Here is a 22,033-nt window from a genome sequence, read left to right as displayed (position 1 = left end):
AGGTTAGGGGAGAATATTATGTTCACTAAAGGTTGCTATGAAACTCATATGGAATCTGGGGCTGAGAGGTGTGTAGATATGTCGTTGTTCCGTTCTGGAGTTCTTAAATTCCGTCAAGTTCATTTCAAATCTCTTTACCAGTAACACTGTAAAATAAGTTTCTAGTTATCCCTTTTTGTCTGTTGATTATCATTTTTAGTCTTTTAACTTCAGTAAAAATCATTCAGCTTAAGTAGATTGTGGTTTTTTTTCTTTTTCTCTCGATCGCATAGCCAAAACGAAAATACCCTAATATTGCGGATCAAGTTGAATTGACGAAAAATGAAGATGTGTGAAGACGCAAAAGTGTAATTTCTGTTAATTTTTCAATTCTTAACTTTTAATTTGATGCTCGTATAAATTAGAAATTGGGTTTCATACACGAAAATGAGCTTTAATTTTAATGTTTTAGGAAATTTTATGATAAAAACAGATTGTTTCTATATATCGAAATTTCTATATATCGAATTTTTTTCCGGCAATTTGCTACTTCGATATATGGAGGTCCGACTGTATTATCTTATGCTTGAACCTTCAGCGGCATTATTTTTCTTGATTGGATTAGACTACATGTCCAACTACAAATATTACCAGATAGGTGGCGCTAAATGCAGAGTAAATATTTCACCGTTTCACTATGCCCCGCTATTTCTCTTTGAGCCACATTCCCCTACTTTAAATAAAAACATTTCATACTTCAATTTGTTCCATTTCTGTTTCAGTTGAATATCCACAAGTTCAAAGTTCTCGCACGTTTTGGGCTTATGCACGTTGTTGCAACTAATATATGCGTTTGGATTAGGACCGTTGGGAAAGAAACTCTACAAGAAATTGTGAAACACCATTTATCGCAAGAGCGAGGACACCCAAGCAGTTTGGAAGAGCTGATATTGCCATTCAGAGGTAAAAAAGAAAGAAAATCTTCACTTTGGATTGTTATTAAGATAATATATACTACTTCAAAATTAGTATTATGGATAAATCAACTTAAAAATTTAACTTCAGTACCTTCATAGGTATGAAAGCAAGCAACTACTCCATGCCCTTATAAATGGTTTAGGGTTCTTCACATACTAAATCGAAACATTTCCTTAACACCGTTTCAGTATTTTGTTTGTAAGATTGACTAAAATTTATAAAAAAAAAAAAGTTTATGAACAGATTAGAGTAATAGTTTATGCGACTTTTATGTTTGTACGTCGTCCCAGTTGCAGAAACAGCACGACGCTGTGACGTACGTCACAGACCCCTGAGAAAGTCTACCGATTCTTTTTTTTAATTGAAGGTGGAAAAAAAAAAGCTCAAATTTTTAAAGCAAAATAAACCTGAAATATCAGCGAAAGAAAATTTACATCGTATTTTCGGAGATATAATCCACAGATAGCATGTACTATAGTTTTTTAGTTTTACAGTTTCAGATCCTTAACAGTTTCAGATTTAGTTTTAGATCCTTAAGCTTTTCTTACTACTGATTTCGATTTTAAGATTTAATGAAATGACAAGTTATATTAATGACTATTGTTGGATTCTTAGACTGCGTCGCGAACTGCTGTGGAAAGAAAAAAAAACATTTGCTCTGTGTGTCGTACATCGTCTATCAAAAACGAAGTTCTTGTTTTATTCAAGGTCTCCTCTCCGGCTAATGGTCATCATTTATTATATCGTCGTTATCGCATAAAAATAGTTTCTGAAACGATTACGGCATGAAGTTCATACGTATTGTTTTATTGATGATTTATATAAATCGCACCTTTGTCGTCATTCAGATATGAGATTCATGTTTAATTCGAGGTCTCATGTTCAAATTGCTACAACTGCTTTATACCGTCATTATCGTACAATCGCACAAAGATTAGTTCCGCCATTGAAATAGGTTGAACGATGTCAGCGCGCATGCGCAAACGAGTCACACCTGCTATTACAAAGTCCATTAGCACCTTTATTAGTGCCATTCACCCGTAAAGGAGCCAAAAGGCACCTTGACCGCATTTCTTAGCTTCCATTGCATCCTGAGGCACTGTTTTTTCACACCAGGGTGAGAACCTGCACCCCTTAGGCACCCCTGGTTCTAACTGTGCAAGCAAAATCAAGGGTGACAACTTAGTGCACTTATAACTGCACATTAAAAAATGTGCTTCGACTCTGTTTCATACAGTTTAAAAATTCAGTTGCGCAATATCGTGTTCTAAATGAAAAAAAAAAAGACAGAATGACAGTATGAGTGATTAGAAACAGTACCTGTGTTAGCGCTATCAGTAATAAATTCGATAAAGAAGTAGTACATCCAAACCTGTTTTTATGCGGTCATTGTTTGTGCGATTTTTTTGCGCGAATTTTGTTTGTGCGGCATATTAAAATTTCAATCAAATTGGGATTCAATTGAAGAAATTATTTTTAAAGCGAATTCAAGGTAGTATTTCAAGTGACGATATGGGCACCCCGATGGGATGTTCTTATTCAGGAAATTTTGTCCGACTATTTAGCAAAATTTATCATCACTTGGTTTATTTTGACTTCGTTTAAAGATTATTTTGTAAGTTTTTGGGTTATTTTCTATGTGAGACTTTTTTTTATGCGGTTCGTATCCACCGCGTAAAAAAAATATTTTTTAACTGTTGCGAGAACAACTTTTTAAAGCTACTCGTGAAGTTTCGAACATTTTTTTTTTTTTTTTTGCGATTTTTTTATGCAGTTCCTATTCACCGCATAAAAACAGGCTTGAGTGTATAAAGCAATTTGTATAAAGCAATTTAAGTTAACAACAGTTTGCCAACACAGTATTGTAATTAAATAAAAAATTATATATAAACTTTGTGCTACAATATGATTAAAGTGAAGAACCAACGTAAATAAAGCACAAATTCTGAAGAGAATACAGCATATAGCTATTTCCAGGCTGCAATGGAGTCTCTTCATCAGTGTAAGAAGCTCACCAACGAAACCAAAAGTCGCAAGAGAACAACGCGTTCTCTCGCGACTTTTGGTTGCGTTGGTGAGCTTCTTGCACTGATGAAGGGGCTCCATTTTAGCCTGGAAATAGCTACATGCTGTATTTTCTTCAGAATTTGTGCTTTATTTGCGTTAGGTTTTTACTTTAATTAGCAGTATTGTAATATAGGATTATATTTTCCAAATACCATTATATCCATTTCTAAGTTTTAAATATTAACACTGTTGTCAAATATTGGTATTGTTTCGGGTACTTTTGTTTAATTTTTTGGTTAGGGAGTCAAATTTCAAATCTCGATTATAAGTGGAAGGAATATTCTAAATGAATCAGATACTTATCATCACACATGCTATGCATAATTACACAATGAGCATGTCTAGTGTTGTACAAAAACAATGTTGTTTTTCGGAAGATTGTTCACAGCAAAGTTGGATTTGTCAATGTATTCAGTCAGTTCAATGGTAACCAGTTTTAATTCATAAAGAGCATTGCTTGTACAATAAAATATGAAAGAAAATACCAAACCCTTATTAGGATCATCAATCTAGAATAGCCATAACAGAGCTTATGATAGTAAACCTCTCCGAAAAGCTAAAAATCAGTGTTGTTTTAAAATGGTTCAGTATTAGCAAGAAGCATCAGTGTTGTTTTAAAAATGAACAACTACGAGACTTGTCGGGCTTAAAATATTTACTATGCTTGACCAGTACCTGGTATAAATGTTAATAATATTTTATTTATGTTTTATAGAGAACTACATCAAAAACAACAGCAATCCTTGCCAGAAACAAGATATCATGGGGTCCATCGTGTCAGACTCTTCTCCCTTTCTGTTCCCTTTCATCGTGGAGTACAGTTTAATTGGAGCAGCTGTATTGTATGTTATGTGGAAAAACATTGGAAAAGATCCAGTATTTCATGGCAATCCAGAATACGAAGACGGCTTGTCAAGAGCTTCTAGTGTGCAAACTTTGCCAAAGATGAACTGTGCAGGTTCCAGTAAAGGCTTGTTTTTCGGTCTTCTCATCTTGGTTATAGCAACTATTTGTTTAATTGTTTTCTTCGTGTTGATTGAGAATGAACACTACAGCTTGCTGGCTATATTTCTGTCTGATGTTTCTCACAGTGCAATCATGGTGTTAACCATTTTTACAATTATTCTTGGGTTTTTCCGCATTAAGCAATTAAAATTTCAAGCAGACAGAACGGATCATTTGCGAGATATCTTATTGACCGTAGCTGCTTACGGCCTGTATGTGTACGCGATGTTTGGAATTATTGCAGGAACGTTGTCTCCAAAGGACTATGTTCCCAATCTATTGGTGATGGTTACCAGTTGTCTTACCATAGTTCAAGTCACACTTCAATCCTTGTTTGTGGCTGAAATCACATGCAGGACGACTTATCTGCCGGAACACGACCTAACGAAACCTGGCAGACAAGTCGTCGCATTTTTGATGATGGGTAACCTCACACTTTGGATCATTTACACTTTTGAAATGCAGAAGGCCGAAGCAAGCCCCGTTCAACTAGGATTCTATGGTTTCATGGCTTGGACCGTCATTGTCAGAGCCACTTTGCCCCTCAGTATTTTTTACCGATTCCATTCATCAATCACTTTTGCTGAAGTTTGGAAAAATTCCTACAAAAATGTGTCAGCTTGAAAAGTTCCAATCATTTTTAGCAGTTTATTCCTGTTTTTCCATTCATCATGTTTAGGATAACATGGCTTTCATTGTTGGGTCTACGTTTGAGTTATCAAAATATTTAGGTTTTCTATAAATTATAACTTATTTTGCGCTTATTTATGTGATAAAAGTGATTACTTTATCATTATCAAAATCTGAAAGTACTTAAAACATCATTTGATGTTCATTAATGAACAAATGCTTACAGAAATTTCGATTTTGTGTAAAGACATTCATGTGAATTTTCAAGGTGAAATTAATGTGTTGGGGATTTATGAACTATTGTAAATGCACCAAGTTTGCTTAAATGATTGAGTTTGAAAAATTTGAGTTTGTCTACTTTACTTTCATAAACAGCATTTTCCTTTATTTTCCTTTCAACGGGTCTTTTCACAAGCAAAATGACCTCTCTCAATTTCAATGTAAATTTTACTGAGAACTAACGTACAATTTTGTAATTGTTGTAGAGAGAAGCAAAGGGATTTAAGTGGACATTTTTAAGTTTTGAGTGAAATGCTTGCATAGTTGGAACCGTAGGTATGCTTTCATTGTTGTTTTTTCTAAATCACGCTGTATAGTAGCACCTTTCATACTAGTAAGGCCCATCTCTTACGCCAAACCAGATGAGAGTCTCTTCTACCATTTGCAATAGTTAGCTCCAATCTTTTAATTTCAGCACTTATTCCCCTTTGCTTCTAGGTGTTTCAGTTCATCTCTGAAAATTTATGTCCCTTTATAAAGTGTACTTATTTTCATCAGTTTATAAGTATACATACAGTGCAAAATACAAGCATATTTACTGTGTGATGTAAATTAAAAACTGTTCGATAGATGAATTATTTCATAAAATAAATCAAACTCATGGATTTAATTGGAACGTTATTTTACAGCAGAAAAAGCACCAGTAAAAGGGACGAAATTTACCGCCATTGGACATTTATGTTGAAGCATCTGATTTAATAATTGTATCGTTCATAAAGCTGATACTTCAAAACTCATGCGGTTATACATAGGTAATAATTTATTTATAAAGATTTCTTTAGTGACGTATTCTTTAATATAGATAAAAATGTCAGAAAAATGAAAAACTAAGTGAAAAGTCACATTTTGAGGTGAACTTTTCTTTATTTCGTTTGATATTTATTCATTGAGCAGGTGTCTTTTCACTTTTGTGTTTTGGATGACTACAGCAGCACGTAGCGCATGAGCAAGTTAAGACAAATCTCAATTTGGACAAGAAAAAGTATTAGCATCCCCAAAGAGATGCTACGAAGGAACAGAAAATGCTAACAATGAACAAAGACTCTATAGTTGCTATACTTTTCTACCAATTATCAACTCGAGCATCACTCGCATATTCTGAAATGAATTTTGTTGATTTTCAAGCAAACCAATCACTTAACAAAGAGCTTAAGTGAATTTTCATCATCTGGATATTTTCACTTGTTTTATTCTGTTCCATCTAGGGCAGTAACGAAACTTTCCACTTGACGCGAAAATACTGTAGGTTTTTCCTTCATACTCATTCATACTCACAGTAATATTTGTTCAAAGTATTTATGTGTTTTCGCTGAATACAATGAGAGATTGGGAATATGTCAGTCACTTAGCTAAAATTTGGTGGAAAAGGACATCATGACTATAGGCGCGTTCTTCTATAACTGTTGGAAGTCTTATCTTTTAACCTTTTAGTCATAAAGATTAATGGGGAATTTATACAAGTCGATTAAAAGTTCCTTAAGAATAATAATTCTGATATTTCTGCAATTATGCACCAATTGTCACTTTATTTGAATGATGTAAGAAGTTAGTAAGAAAATAAATATTCATGAAGTAAAGAAAAAAAGGCAAGTTGTTAGCAAATAAACGTTTTAAAATAGTTTACTAAAAGTATTTGCAATAGAAAATAAATTTAAACAATGTTATCGCTTTGCAATGCATAATATTGCTTCTTCAACGGAATCTGAGTTTTCCCTCTCTCTTTTTGCTTTCAGCAAATTGATATTTTTTTCAATCTTTGGTTTCTCCAATGTATTCTGTATTTTAAGTATTTGTATTTATTTTGTAATAAACATGTTAAGAATAGATGGTGAAAACCCTGCTGGTAGGGTATCAAAGTTGAAGTGCTCGGCTTCCCAATGATAGAGTTATTTAGAGCGTTTATAATATGCCACATTAGATGCTCTGCCATTGAAGATTCAGACTAATTTATAAGAATCTAGAACTTTGTTAACCGCTGTGATTTCAACAATGCTGGAAGACTATTTAAGTTTGATTTTAAAAATCTACAGTTTCACTTCAAAATTTTTTAAGAATCTCAGTTGATGTGCGAATAAATTCTTCAGTTAGCCCCCCTTTTTTTTCGTGTCACTCATATCTGCCCAAGCAGCTAACTACCACTTTCGTGCATAATCTAAAACTCAAAAAATATTCTACAATATTCTTTTAATGGTTAACTTTCCAAAAAAGTACCATCACTTATATCACTAGTAAACGTTTCATGTTTTCTGTATAAACCGCTGAATACCAATAGGGTACTAAATGACCCCAGAAATTTTTTTAATCAACTACATTAGCAACATAAGCAAAATTTTCACTTTCATTTTTGCTTATACCACTGAGCAGTGATAAGTCTAAGTGGAACCAAGAAAGTAATTTCATTAGCTTTTAAATTAAAAACGAAAGTTTAGAATTTTAATATTGTCACTAAGCAACAGTACAAATTAGAGACATTTTAAAATATTTAAAATTTTTGTTATTATTTGAATGTGTCTTTTAAGAAGTGTAACTAGTGTTTCTTCAGAGAAAAGGGAAAATTTTATGTGACTACTATTCATATAGTAAAATGCATAGATTTATAATAAATTTGTAAAATATTTTAAAAGAAATTACAAACATATTAATGGGGTAACATTTGACTTTAGTAATATTCAGTGTAGGTTATAGAAGGCTTAAAGTTAAAGAAATGTTTTGATGCGTCAAAAAATAAGAATCTTCCGTGTAGTTTGATTGGGCATTATTAAGTTGTTATGCTGTAATTAAAATGAATTAAATGGAATTTAATACATGAATAACGAAATATTGCTTTTATTGTTGTGATTTTTTAACCGTCTGAATTAGCTGTGCACAATAACTTGATTATACTTGTTTTTAAAAATTGAAGCATAGTCTTTTTGCCGAATTTTATTAAATGGAATTAATATGTCTAAAGGTTATTTCTTTTATCTGACATAGTGGTGTGTATTTGTAAATCTATTCTTCGTTTGTAACTACTATTAGACATTTTTAACTGTTTTTTTTATATACATAACTTCTTTGTTTTGAGATTTAACTTTCTTCCTCTATTGAAGTTGGCCATGAAAACATACAAAGAAATGGCAAACATTATTTTTGATGATGAAGGCATTGAATTTGGCACAATTCTAAACTTGAACTCAGACGAAACAAGTTGTGCATCGTCTTAAGAGGTTTCATACAAGCACTATGTCGCATAATCCTCTCTGGACAAATAAATTACTTTGCGTTCACGTCCTAGATCATCTCCAAGTCAGTTGAGGCTTTCTTAAAATCGTCCTTAATTGAAAACATCATATTCCCCCTCCCCCCCCCAAAAAAAAGTAACCCTATTGACACTCTGGCAATTCATTTCTTCCCTAACATTTAAATAAAGCAGAAAAAGACGCCTTAGAGAAATTAGAACAAAAATAACAAATTAGCTGTTTATTTCAGTACGATTAAAATTTAGAACCACAAATCTATTCTTGGTAATCTGAAACATTAAAAATTGTCCTTGCTTCTGATTAGTAACTTCTGGGTCTAATAGATAATTCAAAAATAAAATTAATTACAACACTAAAACTCTAACAAAACAATTAGAGCTGAAATAATATATTTATGTAATAAATATATTATTTTAGCTCTAATTGTTTTGAGCAAAGTGCCAAAAAAAGGATCGCTTTCTATTTCTACCTCAATCGGATCAAGGACTCTTCGAGCAATTATCTGACATGTAAAATGTTTCGAACAAAATAAAACACCTTAAGGAAAGTACCGAGCTTTGCTTACTTGGTTTGCGAGAAATAGAATCGAAAGTAACGAGCTTTGCTTACATGACTTATGAGAAAGAGAGGAAAAAAGTAACGAGCTTTGCTTACATGGCTTATAAGAAAGAGCTCGACTTTTGTTTCGTTTTTGCGTACAAGGTTTTTTGTACGAAATGGCACTTTTTTTTTCTTCTATTTTTTTATTTTTGTGTATTTGTTATTTGGCAGCAAACTCAGGTTAAATAAAATGCTCAGTTTTTAACTAATGAACTATGATGAAAACAAAGTGTTCAGTGTATCATCTTGGCTCTAGGAAGCAAGTAAACAAAACCACAGTAAGTCTTGTCTATGGTTTCTTAACTGTAGACAAGAATTGTTAACATTTAGCGTAGTTATATTGTTACAATGTCTAGCAAAACATCATGTTGCTGTTCCAGAAAATATTTTTTTATCTAAATGAACAGCAGTCAACTATTCCAACCTCTCATAATTCTCAGGATATTTCCCGAAACAAAAACATCAAGTTTTGAACGTTGTTGAAGAAAAAAAATCATAGCTTTTGAAAGGCAGTCATTGATCCAAAAAATGCATTGTATGAAAGGGTTTCTCTTGACAAACTGTGATATATTGATGGTTATACAAGTTGATTGTTTGACAATGTGCTGTAATTTTGATTCAAGAAAAGTATAGAGGTTTGGAAACTTGATTCCGTGGAAACTTTAAGTGTGAACTATGGACTGAAACTCATCACAGCGGTTTTTTATTTAAGGTTCCATTATCAGTGATAAATCCTGCCCTAGTTACAGCTAGATGAGCTAGTATACAGCTCAAAACTGAAAATCACCTTTTTATCTTGCAAAAAATTAAAGTAAAAAATAGACAGAGAAATATAGCTAATGTTTCGATTAAAAAAAAAAAAAAAAAAGACTTTTTATGACTTTCCAACAGTGTTTGTCACATTTTTGAATTTTTATTTGAAACAATTATTTTTTCATTTAAATCTAGGGCTGGTACTGGTAAAATTACATTTCATAGTATTGCACTTAATAAGTGATACTTCTCATGAATGTGATTATTATTTCATGTATGTGTTTACTAGTATATGTTTAATAAAGTGTAGTTGACCGTGAATTTTGTAGTTGGTTTTATTTACTGTATTAGCCAGAAACGATTCAATTCACATAAATACATTTTAAATAATTATAAATTTTAGCTGAATTTGAACTTTAATAATATTTTGGCAGATTTATTAAGTTATGTTTCTTAATGAGTTTTGATAGAAACAAAAATTTTAATGTTTGTTTCCAAACATACAAGAAATTTTTACCTGTTGCTAATCGACAAGTATTAAGCTTGAAGTCTGTTTTTCAATTTTGGAAACCACGATTTTCCATTTGAAAAAGTTATTTACCTTCATGTATTATTCAAAATGACACATCTAACAACAATTAACATTATTCACGTAGGAATTTAGTGCGTCTCTACAACGTTCCGAGTTTTAACCGAAATTACCACTCAAATTACAAAATCACTCTTTTAAATGATTATCATCATAAATTGTGAAAACTAAATGCATGATATTTTTAACTTTTCTGTTTTAAAAATACTGCTATAAATGTATATTTATTAATGTATATCAAATTTAAACAGTAGGGGAGACTGGGGTTGGTTGTAACTGGGGTATTTTGTTACAGCGGCAACGGTGACTTAACAACGCTAAGATGTAAATAAGCAAAAAAAAAAAAAATTTGGAAAAAAAAATAGAACCGACTGCAAAATTGCTCTAAGAAGTGAAAAATAATTTTATTCTTTAAACACCAGCGATAATACTTTTAAACATAATTTTTGAAGTTGGCGCAAAAACTGAAAGTGAAATCCAATGTAACCATGCTTCGTTCATATTTTTTTCAGAAAATCATCCAAAGTTAGGAACGAAGCATTTATATAGTTACTCACATATGCATAATGTATGTGGTAGTGAAGAAACTGAGCTCGGTTAAATTTATAATTGAGTTATATGGCTCGCTTTTGCGCCAACTTCAAAAATTATGTTTAAAAGTATTATCGCTGGTGTTTAAAGAATAAAATTATTTTTCACTTTTTAGAGCAATTTTGAAGTCGGTTCTATTTTTTTTTCCAAAATTTTTTTATTTCATTCTTTTTAGTGTAAATGTATTTCAGAAATAGTAGGAAGTTACTGTCACGAAACTTCACCTTGTTTTTTTCATAAAAATATTCCAAACTAAAAAAGAACTATGAACACCTTTTAAACTTTAAGCGTTCGGCACTAAAAATTTATCTTTGTTAATTTCTGGAATTCATTTGTGTGTTAATTTAATTATAGCCATTTAAATATTACGTTGTCCCTGAGTAATTTACATTTCACAGCATACAAGTTGCTTGTGATGCAATCCTGTATCTCCTTACTTAGCCACGATCATCTGTTATTGGCATAGATGATAACGATAAAAATACTTCTATATATATAGTTGATGCAAACCTAACATGGTAGCACTGGGAAGGCTGAGCAGATCCTAATCACTGCATTACCTCGCTTCCAGGTAGGTTTACCCTCACTATAGGGCATTAACAATGAAGAAACTTAATGCTTGCTTCAGAGAAGCCTCCATTTAAAATTATGAGTACAATTTCTATTAAAATAACTGTTGTATGGCACCAAACTTTTGTAACAATGGGTTATTTAATCATTTTATAGGGAAATTGCCTGAAATTTACTGTTTTTTGTCCATAACTTTTTTTCGAAATAACAAATATGGTCAAACAAAGTAATGGGACCTAAGTTGAGCCATACCCTATCTATTAAAAAAAGAATCATCAAAATCGGCTCACTAGGTGAGACGCTGTGAGTGGACAAAGAACAAAAAAAAAAGAAAAAAGAAAAGAAACATACATACGGATGATCTGATAACCACCTCCTTTTTGAAGTCGGTTAAAAAACTAGTCTAGTTTTGGAAAATCTAACTTAGCTGCATTGTGCAGCTACGCAGATCCTAATCATAGCATTCGTCGCATACCTCTATTCCATGTTGTTAGGTTAGCCCCAACTACTATAGAGCAATGACAGTGAATAAGTTTCATGCTTGCTACAGAGAATTCTTCATTCAAAGTTCTCATTACAATTATTATTAATATTACTGCTGTATGGCAACAAAAATTTGTAACAATGGGTTTTATGTTTTATAATGTAATAGAGAAACTGCATGAAAATCACAGTTTTTTACCCATAACGTTGTGTTTAAAGAACAAATATGGTCAAACAAAGTAATGGGACAAAAGTTGCACCTTCTCTTATCCATTAAAAAAAATATCACAAAAATCGGTTTATTAAGTGGGCCGCTATGAGCACTCCCCCCCCCCCCCCCAAAAAAAATCATACATATGGTATGAACTAATAACAGCTTTTTTTTTGTTGTTGTTTTTTTGAAGTCGGTTAAAAAGTTTAGAAAATGCAGTCTTAGCAGAAACATTTTAATCAAAGTACAAGTTTTATGAAATAAAATTATTGTTGTAGAATTTGAATTTTGAAGAATTTATTAGGTAGACAATATTATCTTGGAAATGATCTTAATCTTTGCATTTCCGTGTAAGATCTAACGTCATGGGGTTTATTCAACAATTTATTTGGTTCGAGATTCGATACAGCTATGCCATCCAACTTTTTTACTCTACTGAGGGCTACGTAAATCTGACCTTTCGCAAAGTTCTTTTTTCCCAAATCAATTACTGCCTTATTTAAAGTTACCCCTTGCAGCTTATGTACAGTAACTGCCCAGCTTAAAATGATTGGAAGCATTCTGCGCTCAATGTCTCCAAAGCCTTTGATGCCCTGAAACGTTGCAATTACTGGAGCAATAGCAACACAACCTTCTGAATCTTGAATATTTTTGCCAACCGTATTGTCGTCAAATTTAATCAGAATTGCATCTGGTAATTCTCCGTCTTCTAATTGATCTCTTCGAAGGGCTGGCCATTTAAATCCCTTAATGATGCCCATGGTTCCATTTACTAGACCATGGGATATAGAAATATTGCGCCTCAACATAACTCGAGAATCTAGAGTTATTTTAATTGAGTGCAATAGCCCACCACAGTTATTTACATCAACTGGAATTACGCTATCTGGTGGCTTTTTCCGTACGTGGCAATTCCGCAAGATTTATTGACAGAATTGATATTGTAAATACGACTGGAACTTCCAATAATGCTGGTCATTTTGTTGTTATATTTATCAACTAGTTTTATAGTTGGAAAAATTCGCACTACAGCACCATCTTCAAAGTCTCCAATTAAGGCCACTTTTCGTTCAAATAGCAGTTCCAAATGTGCCATTGTAAGTTCACCAAATCGTAAGTTATTCAATAGGTCAGCAAACTCTACATCATTTCCTTGACGCATATTAATAGTTAATTCACAAAATGAAAACTGATGCCATAAGTTTATCTCGGCTGCTCACCAATGAGGTTGCAAGAAACACCACTGGCCTTTCACAGGCGGAAGTTGCATAATGTCTCCGAAGCAGGGGCGACAAATAGGGGGTGCGAGAGGGGGCGGTTGCACCCCCAAATTTTTCACTAAGAAAATAAAAAATGGGAAAATTCAATTTAGATAATTTAGAAAATCATTTGCCTGAATTTCAGAACAGAAAAAACTGATGGAGGATAAGTGTTTGCCTAAACGAAGTTACTAAAAGAAGTAATCTCTTCACATGGGTTAAATATTTCAAAATTGAGTAATTTATGTTATGATGGTGCATCTTGTATGAGATGCCCGTACAGTGTAGAGACTGCGCAATTTTTACGCGTAAATTCCATGTCATTTTAAATTTTTTGTGCTCATATTATAACTTAATGTTTAGCTGGTAAGTGTTCATTGATGCCATGTACTAGAAACACATTTTAGCAACTCGGTGTATCATATGCTTTCATGGAAACTTTTTGTAAAGATGTGAATTGAAAAACATCCCACATCAAAAAATACTTTCATATCAACAAATGTATCTTGAGGCTCTTTACTTGACAATCTCTGAGTGACACAAGATGGTCTTCAAGAGTTATAAAAGCCCCTGGAAGAATTACTTGAAAACGACCTTTTCATTGAGAAAAAAATTGATGTCATTTTAATATGTATGCCTTTGTTTGAATTTTTTGTTTACTTTATACTATCATAAAAGTTTTAATTCGCTATTCTTAATTCATGGATTGACAATTGAAACTCTTAGTAATTTTCGCATTAATGTGTACTTGAACCAGGTGTGGAACTTTGTGACAGAACTTTTCATTACAGTTTTTATTGTATGCCAATGTAGAAGAGGTGACAAAACCCAAATGAAGTTTTATTCAAAATATTAAATCAATATTTTGAATAAACTGATCAATTCCGTTTCTCAAGAAATTGAGACAGGATTTAATGAGATATATTTATTATTGGTCTTAAATTCAATATTATGTAGGTCGGTTATAGAAAGCGAAAAAGAAAATATTACACTTATAAGTAATAGCATGAGGGAAGAGGAATTGTTTTGTGAATTGTGACTATACTTTTTAATGACACAAAATAAATACTAACCCATTTAAAAAGCTTTCTTGGTTATTTTAAAGAGAGGAATCTAAAGGAAATGTGCTTTTTGACAACTTTCTTGCTTCCATTGTTTTTTGACTGTTTCAATCAGGTCAGTAATTTGAAAGATGACTTTCGTGATTAAATTGAAAAACCAACGTAAATAAAGCACAAATTTACACGAAAATACTGCATATTAGCTATTTCAAGGCTACAATAATGGAGCCTCTTCATCGGTGTAAAAAACTCCGTACACAACCAGAAAGATGTAGGAGAACTGAACGTCAACCAATTTTGACTTTTGTGTCTCAGGAGGTTAGAGAATTGCCTTCCAAGCGCAATGAGGCAAAGCAAGACCTTCCTCTTTAGCTATACTGGCAATAAATTAAGTCATTGGATATTGATTAAGTATAGTTACAAAATTTTCTGTTCTTCCTGACTCCAAAAATAGCAGATTAAAACTTTACTAAAAATAAAACTAGTACCGAGATATTTTGTGAAATAACTTATAACAAAATTAATTGAAAGCTTCGATCGCAAAAATTTTAATTTTTCTTTACAAACGTAATTATTCTTAACATAACCAGTTAATTATCAGTTCTTGTTAACCAATATGTATTTTATACCGTACTGAGGAAATTCATGTTCAAGAAACTCGACCCCCCAAACGAAATGCTGAAATGCCGCCCCTGCTCCGAAGAGTAATACGTTAACTCCCCCGAACAGTTTATTGCAATTTTTGAACTCTTGGAGCCTCAAATGTACGATCCTAAAATTTTCATAGGAAACCATAGATATTTCATCGATTATTAGCCACCTGATGTGTCGCCATTTTTTTCTTTCTTGTGCAAGTCTATTCCCTGTCATTGGACGATACGTCATTGTTTTACCTTTTTCAACTGGTAGGGAAAAAACTGAGTGTAAAGTTCTTCCAAAAATTTGACGCGCAGCAACGCCAGTTAATGCAGCTACTTCAATAAAAATTGGTCGAAGCATTGCATCAACAGTTGGTGCGCAGCAACGTCTTATATGCTCAACTGCTAGTTTTAAGACAAAGGACTTGCCACTACCAGCACCTCCAGTTATGAATTCCAACATTTGTCCGTCTGTTTGGTAAAGTTCTTTTTCAACAGTAGCGTTAATTCTTTGAAATAATTCCTTCTGCTGCATATTTAGGCTTTTCATTCCGCTGATAAAAACATTCTCTGGAATCTGTATAATTTCATTCTGGTCGTCAACACAAAAGTCGTCTATATCTTCTTCTATTTTTTCATCAACAAGATGTAAGTGCTCATTATTTGAAACACTGTCATTCATTTCATGAACAGTGTTAAACGCTACTGATTGAGCAACAGCTTGTTGAATTATCGTCTCGTCATAAGCAAATCGTTCAGCATTTTCATTATTCAATCAAGGCCGCAGCTCATTCTGTCTCCTAAGAAAACAGGCTTCAGCACTTTCATTTTCCAACATTAAGAGTCGTTCGTCACGGAATGGTATATTACAAACAATCAAACTATAGAAATATCCTTCTCTGTCACTATTTAAAGTATAATAACGAGTGCGTAATACATCAGGCTTGTCTCTTACTTTTACACGTGTGTTATCCTTCAAAATTATATGTCTTGTTGATTCAACATTTAAGTCATCATTTAATTCTGCATCGCCATCTTCTTCCATCCAACGGGTATTCGAAACTATTTCATACCGCACAGCAAATTCAGCCAAACTCAAATTTTCTAGGTTGTCTGGTCTTTGTACATACCTATCAAAAATATTATTGTAGACGGAATTTTCACTTCCCTCTAATCGCAAAAGGCGAAATCTTTGTTTGGGCAAGCAACTATTTATGAAAACAGTTTTGCGGGAACACATTTTTAACGGAAGATGACATAACCGGTAGGCACATTCACAAGCACTTACTAATCTTTGCGAAATAATGGCCATTGTAACTGGAAATAATTGATTCCACAATGCTCCTCCTCGTTTCTTAGCTTGCAGTATTGCTTCTTTAACAACACTGCCACATTCATTAGGCTCACATTTACTTGCATATTTCGCTACGTAATAAGCTACAGCTTCTACTGTTCCACACGGTTGTATATCCATATTTGCACCCCAAACTGTCAGAATTTCAGCATTGTAATTATTTACCATAATTTCATTTGGAGTTCTTTTCAAGACACAGTAACGTCCGTTGTTCCTCAGTGCTTGATCTGGCTCTAAACATTCAGTCATTTTACTCTCTGGTCGAGGAAATCCAAACCTACATGAATTTTGATTTCGATCTTTGTAACAAGTACTGGTGTGCTTGTGAATTTGAACATTTTCTACAATAGCACGTAATGACTGGTTTTTAATATCCAATGAGCAGGAAACGATATTTTCTATCACTTTAATTCCTTCTTCCGTTGAAAAATCGGGAATATCTGCACACCAAGCAAGCTAATGTAAATGAGGACTGCCCCTGTTTTGAAATTCAATCCTGTACCAGTAATCGATTAATGGACCTCCCAACAATTGTGTGTTATTTTTCAAGTATCGCATTAAAGCATTTACTCGCACCGTAAATTGTCTTGCTATGACTACAGGATATCGTTGAACTAGTTTCATTCGCTCCGAAAAGCTTAAAATCTCTGCCTCGTTTGGGTTCCGATTATCACCTATCAATAGAGCTTCTATCATGTCCAACCAATTTAAATCATTGCAAGAAAAAAAAATTTTTTGAAAAAAAAAAAATAGAACCGACTTCAAAATTGCTCTAAAAAGTGAAAAATAATTTTATTCTTTAAACACCATCGATAATGCTTTTAAACATAATTTTTGAAGTTGGCGCAAAAACAAAACGTAAAATCCAGTGTAACCATGCTTCGTTCATATTTTTTTCAGAAAAGCATCCAAAGTTACGAACGAAACATTTATATCGTTATTCAAATATGTTGTCATCAATGCATAATTTATGTGATAGTGAAGAAACTGGGCCTGGTTAAATTTATAGTTGTAGTTGAGTTATGACTGTGAATGATTTTATCTATCGTTTTTGCGCCAACTTCAAAAATTATGTTTAAAAGCATTTTCGATGGTGTTTAAAGAATAAAATTATTTTTCACTTTTTAGAGCAATTTTGAAGTCGGTTCTATTTTTTTTTTCAAAATTTTTTTATTTCATTTTTTTTAGTGTAAATGTAGATATTTCAGTAAAAGTAAGATTTTACCTAGTAAGAAGTTCGGCTCTATATCACTGTATTGCTTTAGAAAAGCCTTTATTTAAAATTATCATTACAATTACTATTAATGTTATATGGCACCAAACTTTTATAACAATGAGTTTCATATTGTCGCGTAGATGAAGATAGCGAAGACAATGTGAAAGCCAAATGAAGCGAATACTCGTTAGTCTCAACTCGAGATCTTTATTCAGAACCACGAATGAACGTTACATCTCCTTATATACAACTTGAGAAAGTGCTAGATTTTTTTCAGACTTGGAAAGATACAGAAATTAATAGAACATTCGAGAAAATACGGGAAACAGTAGAAACGAAATTTTAGTAAAATTCACTTTGTCCTAGTCGGGATTTGAACCCGGGTCGCTCGTGTGGGAGGCGAGAATTCTACCACTGAGCCACCGTTATCCACGGATGAAGTGTGCGAACTTCGCTACAATATCATTTTAATCATTTAATAGGGACATTGCATAGAATGTACTGTTTTTTGCCCATAATTTTTTTTCTAAAGAACAAATATGGTCAAACAAAGTAATGGGACCTAAGTTGAGCCATCCCCTATCCATTAAAAAAAAATCATCAAAATCGGTTCACTAGGTGAGACGCTATGAGTGGACAAACAAAAAAAAAAAAAAAAACATACATACGGTATGAACTGATAACCGCCTCCTTTTTGAAGTCGGTTAAAAATGGTCATGCCACTAATAGGCAGCACGTAGCATGCATCAGTGACGCGATTACCTTTGGGAGATAAATACGAGGGAGGTGCTGTCAAAATGGAACATTGGTATCATTTTCATTTTTTAATAAATACCCAAGCAAAGGCTGGTGGGATACTTAAGCACTAGTTTTCTTTTCTTTTTTTTTTTTTTGTGATCTGTCTAAGTTCATCCAGGGTTCTTAATTTGATACCGTCATTTATAGAAACTCGTTTATTCATAGAAACTCGTTCTTCATCGAGAGAATATAATGTGGCGATGACATTGGACTACACACAGCACATTCGAGAATTAGGCTGCAGGAGAATGAAATGAGATGTCAGGATTCTTCAAGCTTTCATTAATTGATTTTCAAGCCGCAGATTATCCTAAACTTATTGATCGGTTCAATTGTAAGCTGATAGAAGAAGTGGTCTAAATACGGGCCATGGTCTAAACACGGGCCACCCACTGAAAATGAGGGAAGGGGGTTGTGTGCAGTCGAAAAAATGGTACCGAATGAATCAACAGGAAGAGGCAAACGCGTAGTGAGCAAATGACTTTGATAGCTAAAGCACTTGCTTTGTCAGGAACTGTTTTATAAGATACACTCGCTTTTGAAGAACTCAAAACATTTCGAAGCTTTTACAAGTTAATTTATATCTTTCTAATTAAAAAGTAAGTGAAAAGTAAGAAAAAAAGTAAGTGGTTTTTATCTTAAAACAAAGTAGGTTATATGAGCTTTCTGTCTGTGTGCTCGATTTGAAATATTTGTTTGTTTATTGAACAACACATGAAAGAATTTGCATCACAAAGAGGGGAAGGTACAACCGGAACGAGGGTGGGAGTCGAACCCACCGCCTCAGGTGTGTCAATGTCAAGCAGTCACTCAGACCGATCGGCCACTGAGGCCCCCTATTAGAAACTGATTAGGAAAAAAAAGTGTTTTTCGAATCACCCTATCAGCACCCCCTGCTCGTTTTTCTCGTCAACACCCAATAACACAGGCCTACATGTTTTTTGGTGTTTTGAATTTGATAAGTGTCCATAGCTAATGCGAGTACGCTGATTCTGAATATGAATTTGGTTTGAGCCCATCTCACGTCCAGATTTTTCACAAAATTAAAAAAAACCTTATGAGATATTTTGTACTAAAATAAAAAATTACCTTTTTGATATTTCCTGAATTACATTGAAATTATTTCTTTAAAATGTCCTACCGTCAAAAAAAAAAAATGTCGGCCTCCAACAAAGTCAAATATCCATCACCAAGAAAGACGAAAGAAAATAAACACGTGACTAAGGACAGTTTACATGACAGAACAAGTTCGGTTCTTTACCCCTCTGTATTTCAGCCCCATGAAGACCCCCAGAGTTGATTTTTGGTATAATCAATCTCTAGTGACCCCTGATGAAGCCTTGATACACCAATTAAAAATATTTGAGTATAATGTTATGTTTATTTCATTTCAGTAGCAACACTTTTTCATTTTCGCATCAGTCAAAGTCAACTGACGGCGTCAGTAGTTGTTTAGGAAATAGTGTCAATCATTTGTAGCACCGAGTTGTGTTTTGTTTTCTGAGTGTTTAGTGCGTCATAATGTCATCAAGAAAGTGTAAAAACAGTCCTGATACATTTTGTCACGCGTGTGGTGATTTAACGATAACAAAGCTCAATGAAACGTAACAGTATTTATTAAGAAAGTTTATCACGCTTACTTCAGGGTAAAGCTTGGTGATCAGGACAAACGTTGAGTTCCACACAAAGTGTGCTTAGCTACTGAGAAAATTGACAAAAGGTACATGTAGCACTTTACCTTTTGGCATTTCTATAGTATACTCGTATAGAGAACCGCCAAAAAACCATGGAGACGACTGTTAATTTTGCTCCTGTGATGTCAAGGGTTTCAATTCGAAAAATACAATTCAGTATCCTGATTTACCGTCTGTTACAAGACCAGTACCTCATAGAACAAGAAAATTCTCATTCTTCCACCTTTTCCAACCATCCAACAGCAATCATCTGATTAAAGCTCAAACGATAAAACCGATGAAGAAAAAGCGAAAAAAAAAAACAATTTTATTTTCAAAAAAAAAAACCCCAACGATTGTATAACGTTGATAAAACTGCATTGTTTTTTTAATGAACAACTCAATTTTGTAGGAATTTTCTATTAAATATAGTTTTAGTTAATATTCTCAAACACACTTTTCTTGTAAACTTTACATTCTGAAAAAAAAAAAAAAAAAAAAACTAAGCTCAGATTCGTCATCAGCACACCCAATTTACTATAGGGCACATATTAAAATTGAAACACTTTTTCATGAAGAAAAAAATGTAGGCCTGTGTAATTATTGTCTGATGGAAATGCTTGGTGATATATCCATCAGTATCGTAATTGAGGTATTGCGCATAGAGTAAAATTAGCATAACGGAAGAGCAGGCGACAAAACTAACATTGGGCACGCCTTGTATCCGGCTGCACTGGTTTCACAAATTCGTGGTTTATAGTCCTTCAGTTGAAAAAAAAAAAGGTAAATAAATATGATAGCTTCATAGGGGCTGTCGACATATGCACATACGTGATTTTTTTAATGACAATTATTGTCCTGAAAATAATAGCTAAGTGGATAAAAATGCACGGGCCATCGAAATATATTTGAAATAGAAAAAAAAATGTTAAATATAAAGAGAGATTCAAATTATTGTAATGAGTGCTCAGTAGGGTGTGTCAGTAGGGTTCCTGTGAAAGTTGACCACTTGCGGTGCACTACTTTGGTGGTCAACTTAAACAGGTGGTCAACTTGTAGAAATTGGTTTATATGATATACTAGGACTAATTATCTACCTAAAACGGCTGTCAACTTAGACAGGTGGTCAACTTTACACGTTTTACTGTATTTGCTAATACTTTCAGGCACGGTGTCAAAAATACATTTTTTTAACTGAAACTTTTAGCTACGTAAGGATTAGTGAGATAAAATAATTAGTGATAAAACCGAAGTCGTTATAGCACAAACTACAACAAATATTGCAGTTTGTGCTGCAACGGATAATTAATGGAAAGTGAGGATCTATAGGAGTCTTAGTTTATGCAAGGTGATTTATGTAGTGATTTGAGTTGATTGTAAATATATTTGTTTAATTTCCTTATTCTACTTGGATACACTGATTTGATTGTACCTATTTTGGTTATACTAAATACCACAACATTTTTTATTATTGTAAGAGGTAACTTGAAGCTATATTAAGAGGAACAAGGTAGTGCAAGAAATCTTTATCTCACGCTAACTTTTTGAAACGTACTTTTAGGTTAGCAATTTTAAGAAATTGTTCAATCTTTGTTAAACGGATAAGAACAAATGCATCAAACAATAATCCAGAGCTTAACTCGCGAGGAATTTCACGACAGCTCACGAAAAATACTTCAATTTTTTACAAATTGAACCACGCTCCGGAGTCCACTAGTACGTCAATTCCGAAGCTAATGAATCATTATTTCCCTCCTGCATATTTTTTTTCCCATTCTTCCTATACGGTAATGTTCCCACTCGTGACAAATTGGATCACAACAGACAGCTTTTTTCTATAACCAGAGGTTAAACACCCATTATTTTTCTCTCTCAGTGACAACACAGCGACGAAGACCAACACCATTTAAACATTAGGTCTTTCTATCAACAAATTTGAACCGGAATCATTTGTTCGTTCTTGGTTAGCCAGTGGTCATCATAGTACCATTGATACCCAGTCAAAATCAAAGAAAGAAAATGGTAAAGATCCCGATATCTTGGCTCTGTAGACAGTGTTG

At 33.3% G+C, this 22,033-nt stretch overlaps 1 protein-coding gene across 1 annotated transcript in view; it reads left to right on the top strand.

Annotated features, from left to right (window-relative positions):
- The window catches only part of LOC129218093 (proton channel OtopLc-like), a 118,851-nt gene extending 114,198 nt beyond the window's left edge, over positions 1-4,653 (top strand). The window contains exons 5-6 of the mRNA XM_054852287.1: positions 762-942; positions 3,740-4,653. Coding sequence (XP_054708262.1) covers positions 762-942; positions 3,740-4,653 — 1,095 coding nt within the window. The remainder of the gene's footprint in view (positions 1-761; positions 943-3,739) is intronic.
- Positions 4,654-22,033: the final 17,380 nt, after the last annotated feature.

Source organism: Uloborus diversus, chromosome 3 (assembly GCF_026930045.1).
Source record: "Uloborus diversus isolate 005 chromosome 3, Udiv.v.3.1, whole genome shotgun sequence".
Lineage (NCBI taxonomy): Eukaryota > Metazoa > Arthropoda > Arachnida > Araneae > Uloboridae > Uloborus > Uloborus diversus.
The sequence above is the reverse complement of the archived record's forward strand: the minus strand, read 5'-3'. Positions and strand labels throughout refer to the sequence as shown.